Genomic DNA, 15,328 nt, shown 5'->3' on the forward strand with positions numbered 1-15,328 from the left:
GCCGTAGCCTTTCCCGGCCTGGGCCGGTAGTGACGTCACGAGACGTCGAGTTCGCGGGAGGACTGGGCGCGGCGTCCGGGAGGAGTGCGCGCGCGCGCGCGCGGGACTTTCAAGCAGCAGATCCCGGGACGCGAGCGGACATGAGCCTCTGGGTGGACAAGTACCGACCCTGCTCCTTGGGGCGCCTGGACTATCACAAGGAACAGGCGGCCCGGCTGCGCAACCTGGTGCGTCGGCGGGACGGGGCGTGGCGAGGGGCGAGGGGCGGCCCCCGGGGCTGCCTCCCTCGGGGGCCGTGCATCGCCCACTCCCTGCAGATGCGGGGGACGCGGTGGGGAAGTCATGCCGGGAGGGGGAGAGGGCGTGGGGAGACGGGGACGGCCTGTAAAGCGGGGAGGTCTCGCTGAGAACGGCCTCTGAGCCCAGGCTGGGAGTGAGGAAGCTCTCAGACCCGGAGATCTGGGGAAAGGGGAGCAGGCAGAGGGAACAGCGGGCGCGACATTCCCGAGGCCGGAGTGCGCACGGCCGGTTTCGGGAACCCCGCCAGGGCCGGCGCGGAGAGCTGCCGGACCCGGGGCCTGCCTGCGGGGCGCGGGAGGTGCAGAGCCGGGTGACCCGGGCGGAGGGGGCTGGGACGCCCGGTGGAGGCTCGGGGCAGAAACGTGACATTTCCGACTCACTTATTAACAACCTTACTTAAAAGCTCTTAGTGTCATTTACAAAAGGAAAGCCATTTTAAACTCTGAAACAGGTTGTTTTAGGTTGTCCTTGAGTTTAATTCCTTACGTAAGATTTTTTTCCCCTTCTCTCCATCCTGATACTTTTGTGTGTGTGTGTGTGGTTGATGAAGTGTCTAATGGCATTGTTTTGTAAAAAAGTAAACTGAATCTTGTAGGGAATTGGGAGGGAAAAGGGTCTTGAGAAAACTCTAGTGTCTGTGGAAGCCTTTTATCCATTCTTTTTAAAGACCTTAAATACCATTTGCTGATGGAAGTATTTTTTTGCTCAGCATTCTGGGCCTCCAATACCCACCTCTTTACAGATTAAAGATACTAGTTGTTAAGTACTTCTAAAAAATAAATAATAAAGATACTCCATCTTTATGTATGAAAGTCATTAGAAAAGTTGATAGCATTGTGAGGTTGAAGTTTGTTTCTCTTTAATTATTGGTATTCCATCTATACTAATTTCAAATCTATTACAGTTGTATACTTTTCTAGACAAATTGCATTTTCTCACAGTAGCTTACACTTCACTTTTCTTAGTCATATGATACATCGTATTTTCTGTGGCCATCTTTTAGTTGTATAGAATTTGGAATAAATATTTTGGAAAAGAATTCAATATACTGTACTTAGGTGTTGTCTTGCCAATGGGTTTCAGCCCCTGTCACCTTCCTATGGTTTCAGTGAGACCGAGGAATGACAGTGGAATGTTCTTGGGGTAAAAGTTTTTATTACCCGGCTTGTTCTCCCAGCCATAGGTCGAGCACTAGAATTACATGTGCATCCAACAGTCTGCAGGTCTGTAATCCTCCCTTGTCTCTGCCTCTGTCCAGCATTGGGCAGAGCTCTTTATGTAGTGACTCAGTCGATAATAGTTTACTGCGTAAGGGTGTGGGCGCAGAAGCCTAGCAGCAGGCCAGTTACATCATCACGTAGCTTAGGTTCGGGTGAGGATCCTGGCCATAGGATCTTCCATTTTCCCCACAGGTGTTAATAAATTTGCTATTAAAAATGTCCACCTTTTCATTGTTGAATGTACAACTGAATAAAACATTTAAAGTATAACCTTTATATTCGGTTTCAAAAAAATTTAAAAACAAAGGTAGCAAGTATTTGTGGAGCACCTACTATTTTCCATGCACTGTATTACATGGATTTGTAGTTCTTTCCTTGGAACATTTTTTTTTTTCAGTGTCACAGGTAGATGAGTTTACAAAGTATTAAAATTCACTGCAATTAACTTGTTAAGATATTTACATTTTTTTCTTGTAATGATTACTTACAAGACTGTTGCTCCATGAGATGTTATGCACCTGAGTAAGGCCTGTGTTCTCATCTTTATACTCTTTGTAGCGCTAATTCCCAAACCTGATTGGTCATCACAGTCACCTGGGAGGCTTTCTTTAAAAAAAGCACACAAATTTACCGTCTAGTGCAGCACTGTCAGTGCCCTACTTTACCCCTTGCTTTTAACTGGTAAGTGCACACAGACCGGCTGCTGACTCCCTGTATCCACACTTCTGGAAGGCTTTCTTTCGCTGACACCCCTAAATGGACTTGAGATGCCTGGGAATTAATGCCCTCCCTACCCCCCACCCCCCCGTATCCACGTGCCCAAGCAGCCTTCAGCAAAAGACTGATGCAAGAGACCCTGTTATCCAGCTTCCCTCCCTTGAGATGAGTTAACACCGTTAGTGTAGTTTTTGCACTGGCTGCAGGAGTATCCCCAGCAGGGTCACCCGTCAGATGTCCAGAGGAGCCAAGCTGATAACACACTCTCACTGGCTGCCCTCCTTTCCTTGTTTTGCTTCTCTGCTCCCCTGCAAAGTTCTCCTTTACCTTCCAAATGAACAGAATACTCTCCCTTGTTAGCAAAGGAGCTGTGGAAGCCCAAACTAAGGCAGGCATTGACCTCAGCTACTGAATCATAATCTCATGGGTGGGGTCCAGTAGCGACTCTTACATTTTAAAAGATTAAAGTTTTATTTTACAAAGTTCTCTGGGAGATTGTTACAGTTAGCCAGGTGTGGGAGTTCTTGCCTTCTAGACAGAGAGTGTCCTATCTTGCATGTACTATGCTAGGTATATAATTATATAAAATTAATGCTAGAGGAGTAATAAACATTTCAGGGTTAATTTAAAAAAATTCCTTCTGCCTCTCTCTACACAAACACACACACACACACACACACACACACACACACACATAATTATATAAAATTAATGCTAGAGGAGTAATAAAGATTTCAGGGTTAATTTAAAAAAATTCCTTCTTCTGCCTCTCTACACACACACACACCCTCCATACACATACAGATCGTTGACAGCAGTTAACACACACACACACACACCCTCCATACACATACAGATCGTTGACAGCAGTTAACACACACACACACACACACACACACCCTCCATACACATACAGATCGTTGACAGCAGTTTAATTTTACATAGAGCAGTTGTTTACGCAAAATGCTTCCACCTTCTTTTTTCCCAGGTGCAGTGTGGTGACTTTCCTCATCTGTTAGTGTATGGACCGTCAGGTGCTGGAAAAAAGACAAGAATTATGTGTATTCTACGTGAACTTTATGGCGTTGGCGTAGAAAAATTAAGAATTGAACATCAAACCATCACAGTAAGCATTTCACTTTGAGGCTCTCAAATATTTATAGCTGGGATTTTTAATCATGATAGATGTGCTGCTCAATGTGTGATTTAAGGAAGAATTTCCCAGGTAACCCTGGTGCACAGGGTTGAGAGCTACTCATTTATCCACTTAGCTGTTATAACCAGGCCAAAGTCAATTAGGTTACAGGGAATATGGACAGCAGGAGATTTTTGGGTAACGTGTAGGTGGTGAGATTCATTTAAAATTCCCCAGGAAATCGGTGTGTCAGCTGAAACTGGAACTTGAGTTTCTAAAGTACATTATTCTGACAGTAGTAGTAGGTTTGGGAAGAAAGGGAATGATTTTGAGAAAGATTTTAAACATGGAATCAGGCGGCTTGATAAAAATCGGGCAGCTGAGTGACTGAGAAATGGAGTAAGAGGCTTTGGAATGCTCTGACCTCGCCCTGGACGGGCCTTCCAACCTTACACCATGCAAGGCATTTTCATTCTCCTTCCTTATAGATGATGTTCGGGATTTAGCTGAAATGTCTCCTCTCCAAGTGCCCCCAAACCTGTTAGAATTAATTTGTCCTTCCGCACCCCGTAGTTTATACTGCATAGAGTTTTGTTTTGCCTTACTAAAGTTTTTTATACATCTTTTACTTTGACAAGATTGTATTTGTTTTGAAGTTATGTATGTAGGGAACATGTCACAATCATTTTTGTATCCCTCATAGTTCCTTGTGTAGTGGTGAGTTGTATGTATTAGGCGCTTAAAGCATGTATGCTGAGTGGATGGTAGGTAGTGCTGTTAATAGAGTGTTTAGCCAACGTTGATGAGCTTGAGTTTAGACATACTGAGTTTGAGGTGCTGATGGTACATCCAGGTGGAAATTCTTATAAAATACAGGGACAAATTTAACAAGAAAGGTGTGGAATCTTTAAGGAGGAAACTAATATCTTATAAAAGGACAAAAAAACAAGAGCTGATTATATGGAAAGATGCAGCATGTTCTCAGATGAGAGGATTATTATTTAAGGATATCTGTTCTCCCCAAGTTACAGTATAAATTTCGACGAAGTTCCAGTTAAAATCCGGCTTGTTTTTTTAATTGTATAAAATCCTGAAGTACATATGGAAGAGTGCATACCTGAGACTAGCTAAAGCAATTTAGAAACAGATTTGTTAAATGGGACTTATGTTACCAGAAACTAAAGCATATTTAGGCTGTGTAATCAAAACGATATTGTATTGGCGTGGGAGTAGAGAATTTGATTAGTGGAACATGTTTAGAGGGCACAGAACTATGATTGAAGATCTATTTCAGATCAGCAGGAACGTGAGAAGTCAGCAAACTGTGCTAACATATCTAGTTATCTTTCCAGAAGAAAAAGTTGAGTCCCGGTGACATAATTTATAAAGACAAATTCCAGATGAATTAATTGACTTAAATGTTAAAATGTAACTTAAATATCTTAGAATAAAATTTCTTAAACTATATCAACAGCCTATGGGTCAAGAATACCTTTTAATAGAGAGCATGAAAGTGATAGAAGAAAATAAATACATACTAGGATACAAACGAATTTTAAAATGTTGACAAGATAACATACATAATATCAATAGAAAAATGAAAGATTGTCAAAAAAATATTTTAAAGGAACATGTTAGATAAAAGATTTTACAAGTTGACAATGGAAAGACGAACTGGTAGAAAACAAAATAAAAAATAACCAGAGGAAATAGATATAAACAGCCAATAAACACAAGTAAAGATGTTTGACCTTGGTAATAGTTGAGGAGAAGCAATGTGAGTCTATTATTTATGGACAAATTGACAAAAATTGAAGGCATGATATTAAACCTGTAGTTGAGGTCAGTTGGAGAGGAAAAGTGAATTGTTAGATGTTTTTGGTAAGCAAGCTGGTTATAATTAGACATACACACACACACATATATATATATTAAAGTTTAAAAAACATATCCCCTTCATTCTAAACCCTTTATTGGGAATCTTTTGCATGGAAACAAAAGCAGTGCATTAGAGATACATACAAGATATGTCAGTAGGGAATTGTTTGAGATGTCAAAGGCAAAAACAGTGTCCATTGTTACGATTAGCTGGGGACATCATCGTTATAGGTTGATACTCAACTATAATACCCTATACCAGTTGTCTAAGAGGGATTGCCTAGATGTAATTAAGTAGGAAAAGCAAACCACAGAGAAATGTATGTGCTTTCCTCTTTTCTCATTTTTATTTTTTATAGGAAATGCTGAGTCTATATAAATGTATAAATGTATATTACGTATTTGTTATCTATACATATGCATGTGTTTCTGTCTGTGTGTTACCATGGAAAAGACCGTGAAAGGAAATATGCAGGTACAGATTGCTTCCAAAGGCAGTCTGCTCCTAATGGGATGGCTTGGAGATTTCGGGAGGCAGAGGAAAAAGGAATCACAGTGAAAGCGGTGTGTGCTATGACCCAGTTTATGTAAGAGCTTATGTTTATCTTCACATAGTGAAGAATGGGGTCAGTGAAGTTAAAACATTAGTGGTGGTTAAAGTTTTTTTAGTAAAGTTTTTTGTTATAAATAAATACAGAAAAGAGGAGAAATAGCCAATAAATAAACATTAAAAACATTTATTTTCTTTGTCCAGACTCCATCTAAAAAGAAAATTGAAATTAGCACTATTGCAAGCAATTACCACCTTGAAGTTAATCCCAGGTAAGCTGCTCTATATAGAAATAAGCTTTTTTTTTCTTTGTACCTTGAATTCTGTTTACCTATCCTAGTAGCAGTAAACTTAATGTAAGAACATATTGTGTTTTTCAGTGATGTTAATCTAATTGTAATTGAATATTGGAATATTGTTAGTATTTTTAATGACCCAAAAATATATCATTTTTAAAGTTTTGTAAATGTAGTGAGGCATTAATTTTGATTAAAATTTTAACAACTTAAGATCTTCAAAGTTTTTCTCCTAATAACAGATTAAGATTAAGGCCACAATACTTTTTAAATATTTACACACAGATTTGCCATTATTTTTGTTTTGTATAGTGACGCTGGAAACAGTGACCGGGTAGTAATTCAGGAGATGTTGAAAACAGTGGCCCAGTCACAGCAGCTGGAAACAAACTCTCAAAGAGATTTTAAAGGTTTGTGATCAACAGGTGTCTTTCTGTGAGGCAGATACCACATTGTAAGCCGTGGGTGTGAGAGAAAATGTGATTGGAAATGTAAATTCATCCCGTTAGCAGTAGTTTATTAGGCCCTGTTCTTTGGGACGTAGTAGGCAAGATGGGCAAGGTCCCGGGCCTCATGGGCGTCTGTTGCCCGATGATCGGACTTTGGTGGAATGAGGACTGTTTGTTATTTTAGAGGTAGATGAGTAATGAAAAAATACTTTATTGAAAGTAGGAAATGACATGATTTAAAAACAGCTATTCTTAGGACCAAAGTTTTATGTTCATTATCAAATATTTAAGTACAGAAACAATTGAAATCAGCAATATTCCCACTAGAGACAGTTACTATTAACCTTTTCGGCATTGCCTTCCAATATCATTTATACGCATACATTCCCACAGACGATTTTGTGATGATAAGTATGCCAACATTTAATGCTCTCGAGTTGGCCAAATTCATTATCTGAAGGGGAACAGATTCATGCTACCACCATAGTTTGTGCACTCCCAAACACTGTGTGTATTCCAACCTCTTTCTTATCTTTCCTTCTCAGTCTCTGCATTTCAAAATAAATTTACATTTTTGAGCTACTGTTCTGTTCTTCTGTTATATTTTCTAATTTTTTGGTTTACATATATGACAGCTAATGAATTTGTATCAATTTTATTTCTTTATAAATACATATTTCTTACTATGTTATTTCTCTTATTATTTATAATAGTCTTACCATTGTTTCTTATGGAGTTTTCAGATATATATTTGTATTATCTGTAAATAGAAATAGGAATAGTTTTTTCTCTTCCTTTCCAATTCATATGGCTTAAATACATTCTCGTGTCTAATTATGTTTGCCACCACCTCCAATACAGGGTTTAATAAATAGTAGGAGAGCGAGTGGGCATCCTTGTCATGACTCCTGTTAGGAGAGCTTAAATTTTCCCCATTCAGTGGCTGGATTTTGGCTTGAGGTTTATCTGTATGATCACGGTAAGATCATCAATTCCCGTTTTAGTGATGGTTCCTAACGTGGGAGTATGTTAAGTCAGTTCTGCATCCATGAGTGTGGTTTTGTGATTTTTCTTCTTAGTTCTATTAGTGCCGCGGCTTGTGTTGGATCTTGCAGTGAAACTGCCGTGCAGTTCTGGAGGAAACCTCGTGTGGTCTCGGTGTGTCAGCTTTTACGGGATGCCTCTCCTTTGGCCTACCAGTGATGTATTGTTGTATCAGTTGCTTTGTAGTACTTTTTGGAGCTGTCTTTGTCAGGTTTGGGGATCGATTTCCTTATCTCTATTTTTTCCTGTTCAGTTTGGATTCTTGTTTTCAGAGCTTCTCCTCATTGGAAGGGAGCTTCATTTCTGTTTTCAGTTTGCTGCTCTATGAAACTTTACTGTGTGAAGGTTCTTTGCTCTCACCGTTGAATTGAGCCCCGTGGGTGCTCTTCTGAAGTTGGCCCATGATGCTTTCCAGTGTGTTCCCGAGGGTGATTTGGGTTCTCCTGTCTTAAAGGCTGTCAGAAACCTAATGGATCACAGCCACATCCTTCCACACATAGCTGCTAGTTTTTGCTCATAGTGAGGCTTCTTAGGTAGAGATTATCACTTAGTTTTTATATAAATGTTGTCCATAGTTCTTTGGTCTTGGAATTTCTCTCTTTGTTTCTATGGGGGAGATTCAGATGATACACTGCTTACCATTGACATCTTCTAAAAATAACTCAATGAACAGTACAGTAGTTGGATTCAGTCCATATTTACATGTTATTACTGAAACACTTTTTAAGACCATAAACACCCTAATCCTTGATTATGGCTAGGTGGAACCTTACTGTACAAGTGACCAGATGTCTTTACGCCTTTTGGCTACATCTCTTGGCACATGGTTTTCAGAAGGATATTCCTTAGAATGCCAGGGTTTAAGATGTTCCACAGAAGTGTGTTCCTGAGATAAAACATTTGGGGGAAATGAACATAGTACATCCTTGTCTTGGTGATTCTTGGTGTATATAAATATGATAAAGGCTGCAATGAATTCTACCAAAAAAAAAAAACTCTCTTAGTGTTTTGGGTTTAATTATAGAATTTTTACAAATAAAAACAAGAAAATTACATATGATTTCACTTATTTGTGGAATCTAAAAAATGAAACAAATGAACCAACAAAACTAGAATAGGTTTATAAACAGAATAGACTGATTTCTGTAGGGGAGGGGGATTGGGGGATGGATGAAATCGGTGAAGGGGGAAAAATTACTGAGAATGTCTGTTATCTTGATCTGGGCAATAGTTATGTGGGTATATATACATGTCAAAATTCCCCAAGCTGTACATTTAAAGATTTGTGCATTTTATTGTATGTACCTTAATTTGAAAAAAAAAAAAATGGTGAGTCATACTCATCATACCTATGACTTTTGTATGTCCTTACCAAAGGGAAGAGTGATATATCAGGCTTATTATTTAGGATTTCACTCTGAATAATGAGGACGAAGAGGAGGAGATACATACTTGAGTTAAAGTTTTGTTTCTCCTCGACTCAGTGGTATTACTGACAGAGGTGGACAAACTCACCAAGGACGCCCAGCATGCCTTGCGGAGAACCATGGAGAAGTACATGGCCACTTGCAGACTGATCTTGTGTTGCAATTCTACATCTAAAGTGATACCGCCTATTCGTAGTAGGTGCCTGGCAGTTCGTGTGCCTGCTCCCAGCATTAAAGATGTAAGTCAAGTCAAACTTTTCAGAAAAAAAATCCACTTCATATTCTGTGAATACTGTGTGTACAACTTTGGCATGTTTGTTTTGTAAAAACATCCCTGTTTCAGTAATTCAGGAAAACCGATGGCCTGGATGCCATTAATAGATGCACACACCAATATATATTGTAGTAAATACCAGATCCCAATATATAGAAAGAGTTCTTCTCTTTAAATCATCTTTTACCTTAAACAAATACATATTACAAATTTTACTCAAGTAGGTAAGGACTAGTTAATGTTTTCTACCTCAAGCTGATTTAATTGGCTTTTGAGGAGACTTGAGTTGGGAGGAAATGGATTTTGCAAGATGATGATACGGGAATGCCTCATCCCTGGGTTGAAGATCAAAGTTGGTCTGCGAACAACATAGTTTTTTTTTTTTTTTTAATCATTCTTTATATCAGTAAAAATACTAATTTCTCACACTAAAACTGCTTTTCTGTTAATAGATTTTGGGTGATTTTATTCAAAGTAGGGTGTAATCTGTGATACTGTGTTAGTTGCAAAATGGTAAAACACCTTTATTAAAAGTTTCATTGTAAAAAATTTTGGGAGTAATACAGTTAAAAGGGTCTATGAAACAGGCAGGACTGCCAGCTTGCAGCACTCTCTTGGGCACCATTCCCAGTGTAGCGCGTGCTGGTAACACCCTGAGTCAGGCAGAATTCAGCCTGTGCAGCTCTGCTTGGCTGCCCTGGGAGCAGGGTCCCTCCACAGACCTGGGACCCTGTGTCTGCTCTGCACAGCTGCTGCAGGGAGGCTGGTGGGCGTGGGGCTCAGACCAGGTCTTCTAGCTGCAGAGCCCCCTGCTGCCCCCTCCTGACGGCTAGGCTAGGCTCTCAGTTCCTTCTAAGGCACGTGTGGGTGAGGGTAGGGTAACAATGAAAAGCGAGAGGGGTCTATAAAGATGTTGTAAACAGAAATTGTCTCAGTATGCTGTTTGATAGATTGCCCATTTTTGTTAATTATTTTATTCATAGATTTGTCACGTGTTAACTACTGTGTGCAAGAAGGAAGGGCTGAGTCTTCCTTCACAGCTGGCTCAGAGACTTGCAGAGAAGTCCTGCAGAAACCTCAGAAAAGCCCTACTTATGTGTGAAGCCTGCAGAGTGCAACAGTGAGTGAAAGGGCAGTCCCAGTGGGAAATCTTTTGGGACAGAAGCACACTTGCATTTAATGTATTATGTTCTCTTTTTGTCGTGTAGATACCCTTTTACTGCAGATCAAGAAATACCTGAAACAGATTGGGAGGTGTATCTGAGGGAGACCGCCAATTTGATTGTCAGTCAGCAGACCCCACAGAGGTAACTGGGACAAAAGATGACTAAAAATTTGATCATCAAGACAGTACAGATATTCTGAGTTCTAGGTTAGCTGTTTTATACTAACAATATCCCATTTAAAATGATAAATTATTAATCCACTAAACTTGTAAAGAAAAGGTAGGATTTAATTTTAGAAGTTTAGTGGTTAAAATTAGTTGCTGTGTGGTATCATGGCCTTGTTAAGCTATTGATGTGTAAATGTGGAACTTATATATAGTTTTAGTTTTCCTTTCAAAATCTCAGATGACTTACTAATCATACATAACATAATGTGTCTGGGTTTCTGATATTGAAAAGAACAATATATAGCTTTGCAATTGATGCAACAGTTCTGATTTTTAGCTAAGTGTCTTTGCACATGTAATTTCATCTTAGAATTCAACTTCATTTGTATAATGAAGATACTATTTATGTTACCCTGCCAAGGATACTTAGGCTTTTGTGATGAAAAGCAGAAGAGACTGTAAAACCATTCGGGTTTGAGAATCCAAAAACCCTGTGTTCATGTACGGTGATAGGCTTTAAGAATATTCTGTATATGTCATTAGTATTTAGGAAATTTTTTTGGCACATTTGTAATATAATTCTTCCTTCTGTGGGTCTATTATTCAGTAGTGCACCTTCCTGAAAATACACCAACCATTAGTTTAATTTATGCTAACTTTGTGAAGAATCAGGGGGGACAGTCTCAAGGTCTCCGTACTCCCAGACTTAGGGAAGCCTGGAGAGAGTTGCTTAGTCTCACTGAAACACTCTCCTACTGTAGTTGCCAGTTTGCCATCATCTTTGGACTTCAGAGAGTATAATTGATCATTTTAGGAAACAGATGAGACTGAATTCAACTAGTAAAATTTAAGCTTTCCTGACTTAATGCGAATATGATCCTGAGAGGAATATACCACATTTCTCCTCTTGAGTGATATATCTCATGAATATTTTATGCAAAGATTCTTCAAAAGGATTGTAATGTATACTCTTTGGCTACCATATAGATTAATGTAGGTGGATAGTCATACATAATGGGTATTTAGTATTTCATCAAGGTTTGCTGTGAATTCTGAAAACTCGATTATTTTAGTTGAAGACATTTTTAATAGTTTTCAAAAAGTGCCAAACATTATAAGTAGTCTCTTCAGAAAAGAAACTTTGACTTTAGGAAAAAGTATGCATTTCGTTTGTAAATTGTTGATAAACAGTGAAGAAATCCATCTTTAAAAAGATAACAAAGCATGTCTTAGGAGCCTTTTACTTATAAAATATTTCCACACTGAAGATGGTGTTCTTGTTTCTGCTCTAATTGTAGAGAAGAGCAGTTGGTGATAATAGAACTTCCCTACTGCTCAGAGGTTAAGGTCCAAATGTTGCAATATTTAAAAATTATCAGATGTATTTTAAAGACTTTAGTTGATTATTGCTCTGTTTGCTTCTTGGAGCTGCTGCTACCCTTTCCTCCAGTTTTCCAAACCGGTTTGGGCAGTTCATAAATGATCTTGTTCAAGAAGAGGTGCTGCCGTTTCCTGATGGGATTAACAATTGTGGGAATTGATTCCCTGCCACCTAAGAAGTGACTTCTCACTATTGCAGACAGCCTTCAGGCTGACCAGAAACACTGCAAGGCCTGGCGCCATTCTGGTTGGTGGCCCACACAGAACCAGATGACCACTTGGGAGTTTTGACCCTTTGTCTTGCTGTTGTATCTGTCTTAGAGTCATCATTTTCTAATTTGAATAGCAGCTAATATTTAGTGAGTGATTGTTAAGTCAGTTCTTATACTGTGTTTTCTCGTTTAATTCATGCAGCAGTTCTGTGAGAACAGTTTTACCATCTTTATGTTGTAGGTAAGAACATTGATACTTTGGGAGACTCACTCAGGGGTGAGTTAGGAGGCAGAGACAGGTCTAGAACACCAAGCTTCTCTGACAGAAGAACTTGTACTCTTTAGCACTTGCAGTCCTCAAGAAATAATGAAGGCAGACATAGTGAATGTAGAATATATTCATTTTTAAGAAACTAAATCATATTAAAAATGAACTCTAGGTGTATGTGAACATGCATGAGATAGATGCACACTCTATAGCGTGCAGTGGTGTAGGTAAGTACATTCTGAAGCAACGTCTCAAAAATAAACTAATTATTAAGATAATTTCATGCTTTCTGTCATTTCATCTATTATGCTTTAATAATCAGGTTTTATTTTCGAGATACACTACCACGTCCAACAGGGACTGAGGGCTTTGGAGTCAAGACTTGAATTAAAATGCTGCCTCAACTATATGACTTTTGATGGAACCTTCATCTCTGAATGTTAACTTCTCAGTACGAGAGAGTGGCGATGTGAGGTGCAGATAGTGTACTGAAGTGAACCTCGTACAGAGGAAGGGCAAAGTGCTCTGTCAGGTGTTGGAAGGGTATGGACTTTGCAGTAAGACAAAGCTCTTTTACTGCCCCTTGTATGACAGGGCAGCTTCTTTCCCCTGCTTATTGCTTTTTACAATACCTTCAAGGTGGTACCTTTATAGTATATTTCATGCTCTTTTCTCACTTGTGTAATTGACTAGTGATGGTTTGATCTTTCATGACCATTTCTGAGATGTAGATACATCTATCTGGAGAAAAAAATAAGCATATTATTTGATAGGCCATTGAAGTATGGCAAAATTAATTGTGTGAATAAGTTCAACCCTCATTAATCATGAAGTCATTATTTTTATCTGGTACTTCCATAGTATTTTGATATGATCAATAACCCTGAATATAAATAACTGACTTTAAAAGAGTTCTGAAAGTTTTCTTTTAAAAAAGTTAACTGAAATTTGGAAAAGCTTCTGTACGTGAATCCTGAGTATGAGAAATCATTTAAGAAAATGGCTGTGTTGGATAGTTTAAAACAGTAGGTGCTTGGAAAAACTGCTCCTTATTTTCATCACAAAATGCTATTTTGTTTTATAATAGGCTCCTTGAAGTCCGTGGAAGACTCTATGAGCTTCTAACTCATTGTATTCCTCCTGAAATAATAATGAAGGTAATTTAATGTCAGGTCTTGAATTATTTATAGTCATAAAATTTGGACTTTGACTATGTGATCATAGGACTTTTGCATTACTGAGTTACATTGGTGCCTTTTTCTGCCCAGCTTCTTAATTCAACAGGTACTTACTGAGCCTCCGCTATGTGCCAGGCACCGTTTGGGCATTGTTGGGGGAGGGCCTGCCTTCAGAGGATTTGCGTTTTAGTGGGTGAAATGGGGAAACAAGAAGCAAGAGGATTTCAGAATGTTGTGCTACCAAGGAGGGAACAAGGTGAAATGGTGTTAGTGGTGAGCAAGGTTATGGAAGGTCATTGATGGCTTCTCTAAGGAGGGTATGTCTAAACTGAGACTCGGTTAAAATAAGGCAGCCATATAAATGGAGAACAAATATTTCAGGCAGTGATCGGCACGTGGGGAATGAGGCTAAGGAAATAGGCAGAATCTAGACTATGTAAGGATACTGGAAGGCACAGCTATAGATTGGTCTGTCAGCTACCTAGCTATATTGATTGACTTACATGTTAGGGAAGGCAGAGAGTTTTGTTCATACTAATTAAAATTACATGGTAATAAAATGAAAAATGTATTTAAGACAATACCCAATATACAAAAAAAGTGAAGGTCCACCCTTCCATTTCCACAAGGGTAACAACCACTTTTAACCAACCTTTATTTTAGTCACATAGAAGTAAGACCAAACGTGTTTTTGCAGAACTTCAGTGTTCTGCGCTGTGTGTTTTTGTTCAACAGTGTGAGCATAGCATGGGTGTTTCACGACGGTACAGTTTGGCCTCATTCTTTTTACTGGATAAATAGATTCTGTTGTGTGACCATATCATATTTTTTAAAATATGACCTCCTATTGGTGGAACTTTAGGTTTTCTACAGATGATTATTGTAATAATCCTGCTCATAAGCATCTTGTGCTTATATCTTTGCACCCTTATACATTAAATATTTGGCATTTGAAATATGATTGATAACTCACATTTTTTTACATTATAGAAAAATATGCAACCTATTGCTTTTGAATGAAGACTACCATTCAATATAAAAGAAAGATTTCACAAATAAAAAGAACATTTAACTGTTCTAATTCTTTTTTGAATGAGAGAAATGAAGCTTGTTCAGTAATATTTTTTTAAATGCTTACTTTCTTAATTACTAGTTATCTTTCTTCAGGGCCTTCTCTCAGAACTTCTCCATAATTGTGATGGACAACTTAAAGGGGAAGTGGCCCAGATGGCAGCTTACTATGAACATCGTCTACAGCTGGGTAGCAAAGCCATTTATCACTTGGAAGCATTTGTGGCCAAGTTCATGGCACTTTATAAGAAGTTCATGGAGGATGGATTGGAAGGCATGGTGTTTTGACATCTATCAGCAATTCTTCCCAATGTTTCTCAGTATCAGCATTTACATTGTTTATATTGGAAGAGCTTCAGGTAAAATAAACTAACTTAATCATATCTTATTTGTGTTTTTGTGTAATAATTCCTCTGATAACTTAATCATTATCCTCTAAGTTAAATAATTGCTCCTGTACTATATGTTGAGAGGACACAACTATGGATACCTTAGAGTCCAGGAATATGATTTTAATTTACTTTATTTGTTATCCAAGTGTACTATGTTGATCCCCCCATTTTCCACCCATTCTCTTACCTGCTGGAGGGAATCTA

The 15,328-nt window shown here is 38.7% G+C and overlaps 1 protein-coding gene across 2 annotated transcripts; it reads left to right on the plus strand.

Moving 5' to 3' along the window:
• The first annotated feature begins 40 nt into the window (after positions 1 to 40).
• Positions 41 to 15,115, plus strand: RFC3 (replication factor C subunit 3). 2 transcript variants are annotated; one of them, XM_017643547.3, is made up of 9 exons: positions 41 to 227; positions 3,226 to 3,363; positions 6,005 to 6,072; positions 6,409 to 6,506; positions 9,074 to 9,255; positions 10,274 to 10,410; positions 10,499 to 10,597; positions 13,571 to 13,640; positions 14,829 to 15,115. In XM_017643547.3, exons 1-9 carry the CDS (start codon positions 141 to 143, stop codon positions 15,018 to 15,020), a joined length of 1,071 nt encoding a protein of 356 aa, XP_017499036.1. In that variant the 5' UTR covers positions 41 to 140; the 3' UTR covers positions 15,021 to 15,115. The 2 variants fall into 2 exon arrangements, with proteins under 2 accessions (XP_017499036.1, XP_073085273.1); XM_073229172.1 differs by lacking the exon at positions 41 to 227 and adding an exon at positions 2,104 to 2,201.
• Positions 15,116 to 15,328: the final 213 nt, after the last annotated feature.

This window comes from Manis javanica, chromosome 1 (assembly GCF_040802235.1).
Source record: "Manis javanica isolate MJ-LG chromosome 1, MJ_LKY, whole genome shotgun sequence".
Classification (NCBI taxonomy): Eukaryota; Metazoa; Chordata; class Mammalia; order Pholidota; family Manidae; genus Manis; species Manis javanica.